We start from the raw sequence: 9,407 nt of genomic DNA on the forward strand, positions 1-9,407 counted from the left end.
AAAGTATCCAGGCTAACCTACTTTGTATTCATAATTTGGGGGGATTGTAATATCCTCTACACAGTAGGCTATGTTTATCGTTTTTACAAACATTTTTAATTTTTAGTGTTGGTATGTGTTGCAGTAATTGGCTTTTTATTGATTATTCGAAATAAAACATTCTCCTAATAAACAAACGCCAGGGCGTTTCCAAAACCCAACTAGGGAACTACTTCGAAATTAATAAAAATCAACTACTTGTTCCAAATTGAGGTTCCAAACAAATACATTATAATGGGTCTCTTATTTTGAAGACCGGATTTTAGCTAGGACTCGGGAGGAAGGAAACGGAACCATCGATAAGTACGGCAGGTTTTTAAATTTGTATTTGTTCCAATATTCTTTCGTAACTATAGTAACTAACAACTTCACGTATCAATTGTAACATTGATTTGTTGTTGATTCAAGAAAAGTAGTCTTAAAGCTGTCGAATATCCTATTTAATCCCAATTGTGTATGTATAACGTCGTTTCGTGATTGTGCAAAGAATAACAGTTCAAATTTATTGTCCGTATGTTATGTATGTCAGGGTTGTCAACATTGGACAATCCAGGAGAGTTGACAGGCCTGATGTATGTGGCAATATTATCCCAAATACATTAATTAGGCTACCATGTCATAATGTTGCCATTGGCGTGCGTGCGTGGAAAGAACCCAATGTCTTCGCACGGTCCATATACTGTATATATAACGCCATTGAGCACCGCGACATGAACTTTGACACAATTTTGTGATCACAACAAGGCTGGATGAATTCGACTAGACAAGAGTAGACTACTACAGATTACATTAACAAGTGCTGCGGACTTTGTATCGTGTGTTCTCTCAGTTTCCCTGAGCAATGTCAGCTTCTCCAGCACTCCTCAGCCGCTACAAAGGTGCATGCTATTCCCGGTGGGTTTGGGGGCTGCACAGACCACTCCAGCACAACAGATCAAGCAGTGCAGTTCAACATGAGGGAAGGTCTCTTGAAGACCAACTCTGGGAGGCAGATGGCCATCCATTATTCGCTAAAGCCAGGATAGGGCCATTCTTCCAAGTCAAGCCAGTGCTGAAGAATCCTTTTCTAGAAGATGCCCTTCTGAGAGGATATCTGAAAAGAAATCTCCCCCATGAGGTGAGGAGCACAAGTTCAACTTTTAGGCTGCTACTATCACTGATTTCTGATTATTTCTGATCAATGTTATTATATTAATCTTATTGCATTTTCTACATGGTCTTATATGTTCAGAATGAATAACCTCTGTGTGTCTCACACACAGGCAGTGTTCTCAGACTTGCATGCTTTTGGAAAGAAGCTGGCAAGTGATGTGGATGGCTGGGGTCGGGAATGTGAGGTAACTCCTCCTCGGCTGGAACAGTTTGACTCCTGGGGTGGCAGAGTAGATCATATCATCACTTCTCCTGCCTGGAAGCGGATGAAAGACCTGTCTGCACAGGAGGGTCTGGTTGCCATTGGCTATGAGAAGGCCTTTGGTGAATGGAGGTGAGGACACTATTACCATAATTGTTACTTTGGGGCAACCCAACCAAACAAATAGTTATAGCTTGCCTTGTGTGTATTGTAGGTATAGGCTTGAGTTTGGTGTGGTTAAGGGATGGCTCGATACTGTTTCCTTTAACGATTTTGTCCCTGAATATAATAATCACTGCCTTATTTATTTTTTTCTTCTATTTGACAAACAATTCCATACATGATTCCAATAGTAACTACCAGGGTAAATCTCTCCTCTTCTAAATCCCTCCCTAGATTTAGAATAGCCTTATTCTAATAGCTCCCTCATTCTAATAGCCTACATTTAGTTGAGAAACAACTCAGAACTAACATAGTCACACTGGTTTGTTTCTATGTTTCAGCCGTGTATACCAAATGAGTAAGCTGTATTTGTACTCGCCTTCCTCTGGTCTTTACACATGTCCTCTGGCCATGACTGATGGAGCTGCCAAAGTCATCCAGGTATGTCAGAAGAAAAATCTCTCTAGTTTGAATATTATACTTTGCAATAATTGAGGGTTTCAGTGTGATTTAATAGTGATTTACTCACTGTGTGTTTGTAGTCTCTAGGTGTGTCATGGCCAGTAGATGAAGCCTATAGTCGTTTGACGTCTCGTGATCCTGAACGTTTCTGGACATCTGGACAGTGGATGACTGAACGAAAAGGAGGATCAGACGTTGGTCAGTGATAACTGTCATTTATCCTGTGTCTTGACTGTAGCCTAATAGGTCCAGAATCCAGTAATGTTGGCATCTCTCCTGCCTTCTCTCCCGCATCTCTAGCTAGTGGTACGGAGACAGTGGCTGTGTCTCAAGGAGATGGTTCGTACAAACTACATGGCTTCAAATGGTTCACCTCTGCTACAGATGCAGACATGACTCTCACACTGGCCAGAGTCCAAGATGGAGAAGGGGCAACCACACCGGTACCACTCATTGTTCAGCAGCACTACTCAAACCTCAGTTCCTTCCTTGCCTCTCAAACGCTTACCACCATCACTTCTGTACTGGCTAATCTCAAATACTACATGGCCAATCAGCATCATATGTTTAGTACTTGCTGCTTCTAAAATATTTGTTTAAATTAGCCAATGACAACTACTGTACGTCATGAGAAAAAAAGTAAAAACATGTTTTGGGTGATTTGACCAGGACATCTCTACTGAATTTAGGTTAAATATGTTGTGTGTATCTACAGTATATCTCTCCACTTCATGTGGATTGTCACATGCACACACAGGTAGAGAGACGCCTGCAACAAAGCAAGAAGCCCGCAGCACTCCAATTTAGATACAGTCTTTTCGGTGCACGGCTCAAAAGAACATGCGAAGTGAAGAAGTTGCCAGCACTCAAGGAATCTCCTTTTAAAAAAGTTTATTTACCTCATACAGGCTCAACACGGACGCGTTTCGACCATTCAGGTCTTCATCAGCGTTAGTAATGACAAGATAGCAGGAAATGACGGAATAAGTAGGGTGCGTCACAATCAAAGTTCATCAGACCAGCTGTGTAAAGCTGTAATCCATTATACACTCACAATGACGTAATACATGTGTTTCATCTAAGGTACCAAGTCATACATCGTACAAAAATATATACACAAAATCTACCATATTATAAGGTCACACAGAGCAACACACTATATGACAAAAGACACTGGATAGTCTATTGTATCTGAAGGGTTGATAAACCCACCAATACTGGCTCACAGTGAACAATTTAAAACAGAATAATAAAAAATCAAGTAATACAAAAAAGTACAAGAAGGAAGCCGTTAGGATCCACCACTCTGACTCTAGGTTATCTCTACATGCACACACAGGTCTGAGGTTTCTAACCTGAGACAATAGCGACCTTAAGCAACACTATGGCAACAGCAGATGACAACGGTAACCGGAAATGATCCGCGGTCGATAGATAAACCTGCCGTCGCAGCATCCGTCTCTACTACGGCAGAAGGTCCCTTCCCACGTAGCGCCTACTCCGTCTGCTGCGTGTAGTGTACGCGTCGCCATGGGAACCAAAGCGTTCAGTGAAAGGGGTGGGAACCCGTCGCCGCCAAGGCTTTGCTTAACCATTTTGACCGCTACAACGATTATGTTATAGCAGCCGTAGTCCGCCTGGCTTTGCCGTCCTGAAAATCATCGAGCTTAAAGTCGCTATTGTGGCCTAGGCAAACCCACACCTTTCAGGTATAGCTGTGTACATCTCATCCTACATGCCTTTACTTTTACATTTTATTAACAAATGACTGTCAATTTGTGCACCTGTAATGTCAATGACATGTGGGCGAAGAATTGACAATCAGGCTTTGCGGATTACTGAGATTTCTGAGACAGATGGAGAGGGGTAGACAATTAATTTGTTTGAGAAAGACAGGCAGGCAGACAGACAGTAGAATGTAAAAGTCGTTATCACATGCTACTTAAATGTCTATGTAGAAATGTCACTACATAAGATCCATGACTATTAGGGCATGTCTCCTGGTGGAGATTTGCCCTATACTGAGTGCACCATCCTAATTACTGGTTGTTTACCCATCAAAGTATTCATGTTTCCACCCTTCAGGGCAGCAGGGGGTTGTCTCTGTTCTATGCAGAGGTGAGCCGAGACGAGGAAGGGAAGTTAAAGGGTATAGAGGTCCAGAGGCTAAAGGACAAACTGGGCACCAGACAGATGCCCACTGCTGAGTTACTACTGGACGGCCTGCCAGCACACAGGGTAAACGAATTGTCATCAATCATCTCTATGTGCTATTACTTCTGGCTTATGAAGTAAATACATAAATGCAAGGTTCAAGGGTTTTAATTGTCACATGCTTACAAGACAGCAGTCACAACATTGCGTTGCAGTTCTTGTACTTAGAGAATTCTTAACATTGTGGATAAAATAGTAATAATACAAGTAGATTCAAAACTCAGAATTAAGTAAATATATAAATAGCCCATTGACAATGGTTTACAAATGTATAGCAAGAATAGAAATGCAATGAAATAATATAGCATTTGTACATTATACATTATACAGTAACTGATAACACCCAAAACAAATATAATGATTGTTGGCTATGCCAGCAGTGACAAGTTATGCTGGGTTATGTTTGGCTTGTAAAGAAACAATAAAACTGGCACATCCGCTGCATGGTAGGTGCACAACTAAAAGTGAAATAGGCAATGTAAAAAAATAGAAGTCTGCACACTGATTAAAAGCTCCCAGTCAAGGCTTTATTATAGATTAACTTTTCAACACAAGGTCTTCTTCAGAAGTGTGGCTTGTCACACTGAAAGAAACACAGCTGATGTGTTTTTCTGTAGACATTCTACGAATTGTAAACCAGTGGCCACTGGTTTACAATTCGTGCTACAAGATAGATATGTACCATGGAATCATTTACTGTGTGTATACGAAACAAAGTATGTCCGAAGACTTCTCATCTTCATTACCTCTCCTTTATGTACAGTTGTCAGATGAAGGGAGAGGCGTGGCCTGCATAGCCAACATGTTGACTGTGACCAGAATCCACAACAGCATCTCTGCAGCAGCAGCCATGAGAAGGTATAATGTCCAAGCTGCTGCGTGTGCACAGTCTGCACACCTACTGTTCTGGAGTTGCTATGATTGTAGACTGTATTATCTGTTTTGATTAAACATACAATTGTGTCTCTCAGGGTGGTCCATTTGGCTCGTGATTATGCCACTCGTCGCACTGCCTTTGGGAAGCTCCTTGCAGACCACACACTCCACATGCAGACCCTTGCTAGAATGGAGGTAAGCTGGCATTAGTAGTAGATATTGACCCATGCCTGATTTTTGGTCCGATGGCTATCCCAATTCTGGATAGTCCTTCTTCTTTTGTGTATCATCGTCCATGATGATAGTCCTAATGTCACTATTGTCACTATTACTCGACCATAACCTATTCTCAATGCAGCTATGCCCAAATATGAAGTGTGTCGTCTAACCTCAATATGTCATCATGGCATCAGGTCAAATAAATCAGTCAGCTATATCTGGTCACAAAAGAGGGCATGCCCATAGAGCATAAACTGATGACATCAAGGATTTCCATATATGGGCTTAAAAGTGACATGGACTGACAGATACAGAGATCTCCATATATGGGTATATCGGTCGGATCGGCGGTGCAACATTGGTGTGAGGGCCCAGTATCTACTACATGGTCTTCTGTTGGTTGAAGGACATGATTGCTGGCATGTCTCAGTTGGGAGATGTAGATCAACAAAACACAGACAATGAGCCATGAAATCACAACAGAACAGAGGGATTTAAATATAGCATTTTACATGTAGTTTAGTCTAAGTATAAACTCACCTATCCGATCATTTTGCACCGATATCTCTTTCTGGGTAAAATCTCGCTCTTTCGAACAACCATCATTTCGACCGGAGGGTTAGAGACTCACCCCACGGAGGTTAAGGTTAGGGTAAGGGTTAGAGTTGGGTGTCGAAAAGATGACATGTAGAAACAGTGAAGCTATCCCCTCTTTCTGTCCTCCCTCTCTCCTGTAGGTGGAGACCCGTGGGGCATTTCTGCTGGTGATGGATGTGTGTCGTCTGTTGGGCAGAGAAGAAACTGGCCTGGCATCCCAGCTAGACACACACCTTCTACGCCTGCTCACACCAGTGGTCAAGCTCTACACTGGGAAACAGGTGCAAAACAGAATACAAACATGCCATGAAGTTTAACCACCTAAGCTCTATATACAATACATCACCATACAGTGAATAGCGAAAGTAGACTATCTACAAGCTCACAATGTATCACAGTGTGTTGTGTAGAAAAAAATAATGATGGTGGGGGAAATGTTTTGAAAATGTTTCCCAATATAGGGTTAAGGGTGTTCAGTTATAGTTCATCCAAAATGTGTTATTCTGTATCTACTCATGCCAGTTTCTTGGTCTACATAACACACAAGCAGGTTGCCAGCATACCTTCATAATAAACCTCTCCAAAACAACTCAAATATAACCTGTATTTTACAACATTATTTGGTGCAAAAACATTCCAAAGTATTTTATATTCACACCTACGATGGAGCAAGGTACTATACCACCTTTAGCACCTTTAGGAGCAGTTGGGTTAATTTTATTTCTCAAAAGCACAATTACACATGAAGCCAGGAGGACAAACCGGGAACCTTCCGGTTAATAAAACTGCCTCTTGAGCCACTGCAGACTTGAGTTGATTTTTAGATGGCTGCTGATTGAGTAGATAATAATACAATAAAACGTTTATGTGTCCATTGTCAGGCAGTTGCTGTGGTTTCAGAAGGGTTGGAGAGCTTTGGTGGTCAGGGCTACATTGAGGACACAGGATTACCTGGAATTCTTAGGGATGCTCAGGTGAGATGATGCGCTGTGGGTGAGAATGATGTTTATTTATGTTTAAACAAGCCTCCGGTTTATATGGTGGTAAATGCATTTTAGATTTTATATAAATAGGACATCTTTACATCAAGGAATCAAGCACGACTCCAATTCATCTCCACCTCTGAGTATTTTTACCGGGTGCACGTCGGGGAAAGTAACTTTTACAAGAAAATCTCTAAAAGAGAATACCAGCACTCACGGAACTGTCATTTAAGGCACTTTAATTTAAATCTACAAGTTGGCATGGATGGACATAAATATTGTTAGTTCTGGCAAGCACCGTCCTCATCAGTTGATGCTCAGATGATTCCCGCCAAACTGCCTCATCATCAGCTGACTCCTGTGAATTCTCCTCTATCAGTTAACTCTCAGTCTGTCATTGGCCTTTCACTTTATGGAGCGATCTTTAACTTATTTTTAACATTGCTTCATCTTGTCCATTCACCCATACCCACTCGCAAGCTCTTGTTCATCTCACCTCCACCCCTGCTCCTCTTTTAAATGCTTGTCTGATGTCATTGTTGCGGCTACGGCTGAGAATACCAGCACTCACGGAACTGTCATTTAAGGCACTTTTATTTAAATCTACAAGTTGGCATGGATGGACATAAATATTGTTAGTTCTGGCAAGCCCCGTCCTCATCAGTTGATGCTCAGCTGATTCCCGCCAAACTGCCTCATCATCAGCTGACTCCTGTGCATTCTCCTCCATCATCTAACTCTCAGTCTGTCATTGGCCTTTCACTTTATGGAGCGATCATTAACTTATTTTTAAAGGGGAAGACCACCCATTTTCAATATTGAACTATGTCATTAATTTAAAGGGGTTTGTATTGTAAAGTACAATGTGTGATGTCATCACATTGTGATTTGCAATACAAACCCCAAAATCACGGCACCCACACCCATACCCACTCGCAAGCTCTTGTTCACCTCACCTCCACCTCTGCTCCTCTTTTTAATGCGTGTCTGATGTCATTGTTGCGGCTACGGCTGCCCTGTACTGTATTATGTCTACGGTCTTCATTTGCTGCTTTCCATGCCTGTGACTTTCCATGTATGTGCATTGAAGGGCATTCAAATCCCAGAACATGCCACCAAACATAAAATAATGCATGAATATTGCAATATACTGCTTTAAGATGCAATGAAAAAATAACGTATTTAATGAAAGTGGTCTTGACTCTTGATTGAATTATGTTTTCATGAAGTCTCTCTACCTCTGCCAGGTGTTGAGTATATGGGAAGGAACCACAAATGTTTTGTCTCTGGATGTGCTGCGCTGCGTGGCTCGTAGTTCAGGACTGGTTCTTCAGGCCTATTTCACCTACACCAAGGTCAGCGATAAAGAAAACAACCCCAACCTTGATTCAACGATTATAATGATCTATAATATTCTTTGACTAGAACAGGAATGTAATATGCAGCTATGTTGTAGTCCCTACTAGCAGCAGCTTCTGGAGTTCCATCCCTGGCCCCAGCCATTAAAGCAGTAGATGGCGCCCTTTCTGGACTGGGGGACTTTGTACAGGCTGCAGCTACCAGACCCCCCAGCTACCTAGAGCTAGCAGCTAGAGATCTGGCCTACAGCCTGGCTCGCATATACATGGGTGTTTAATACATGCTTACATTACACACAAACAAGAAGAAAATGTGTTATACATTCCTTTAAAAACTTGCTGTATGTTAATTTCAGGTGCTCTGCTCATACACCATGCCTCTTGGAAAGGAGCATCTCCATCTGATACGTATGCTGCTCTCAGGTACAAAGAAATCGTGCATTATTTGAATTTCTTACAACAAAACTTATTTTATTGTTGCCACAAAGAGCATGCACAAAATTGTGTGGATTTATAACTCAGCAAATTAATTAAATTGCTATTTCAGGTGGTGTGAGCAGGACTTATGTCCAGTGGTGACCAATGAGGCTAGAAACTGGTACAATGCCGAGACTCCTCCACAAGATGCTGCGTTGGTATATGAGCGACCAACTCTAGACTGAACGTCCATCCAAGAACCTTTCATAGCCTTGTAGAAGGTCTTGAGGCTGAGGGTTACACTGAGGTTGTCCTTCTCTGAATAAGCTGTCAATCTTCAAATGAATGTATCTTTTCACCCCTTAATCATAAAGATGGGGGGGAAATCCTGTGTACAATCTGTATATTCATGCTGAATATGATGTACAGCATGAATGAAGAAAACTGTTGATTTATATGACCCTGTGATCTTTTCTATAGCACCATCAGGCCAAAACATTATCAAACCGGGGAGGCTTTTAGGTCATGGGAGAGATACATTGTATTACTAACTTATTTCTGCAAGGATCTTTGTACATAAATTGTGTGATTATGAGTTTTGCTGTATATACTCATGTATAGGCTACATATTATTACAATTATGTGCTGACATTTTTGTTTGCCTCTAATTAATTGCACAATAAACAGAATGTTGGCTTTGATTGATTGATTGCATACTTTATTAAC

General features: G+C 41.5%; 1 protein-coding gene across 1 annotated transcript; it reads left to right on the forward strand.

Annotated features, from left to right (window-relative positions):
• Nucleotides 1-313: 313 nt before the first annotated feature.
• On the forward strand, nt 314-9,382 carry LOC308295321 (acyl-CoA dehydrogenase family member 11). The gene is made up of 15 exons (XM_080738368.1): nt 314-342; nt 869-1,156; nt 1,302-1,525; nt 1,897-1,996; nt 2,098-2,215; nt 2,318-2,460; nt 4,103-4,255; nt 4,995-5,089; nt 5,203-5,302; nt 6,064-6,204; nt 6,805-6,897; nt 8,154-8,261; nt 8,363-8,534; nt 8,621-8,687; nt 8,812-9,382. The coding sequence occupies exons 2-15, from the start codon at nt 881-883 to the stop codon at nt 8,924-8,926; spliced, it is 1,905 nt and encodes a 634-aa protein (XP_080594494.1). The 5' UTR covers nt 314-342; nt 869-880; the 3' UTR covers nt 8,927-9,382.
• The last annotated feature ends 25 nt before the right edge of the window (nt 9,383-9,407 follow it).

The sequence above is a fragment of the Nannobrachium achirus genome, assembly GCF_963921795.1.
Source record: "Nannobrachium achirus genome assembly, chromosome: 12".
In the NCBI taxonomy this organism is placed as follows: Eukaryota; Metazoa; Chordata; class Actinopteri; order Myctophiformes; family Myctophidae; genus Nannobrachium; species Nannobrachium achirus.

Coding starts and splice junctions, on each gene's coding strand:
- LOC308295321 (XM_080738368.1), top strand. CDS start 881: ATGTCAGCTTCTCCAGCACTCCTCAGCCGCTACAAAGGTGCATGCTAT. Junction 5,090..5,202: donor GCAGCAGCAGCCATGAGAAG/GTATAATGTCCA, acceptor TGTGTCTCTCAG/GGTGGTCCATTTGGCTCGTG. Junction 5,303..6,063: donor AGACCCTTGCTAGAATGGAG/GTAAGCTGGCAT, acceptor TCTCTCCTGTAG/GTGGAGACCCGTGGGGCATT.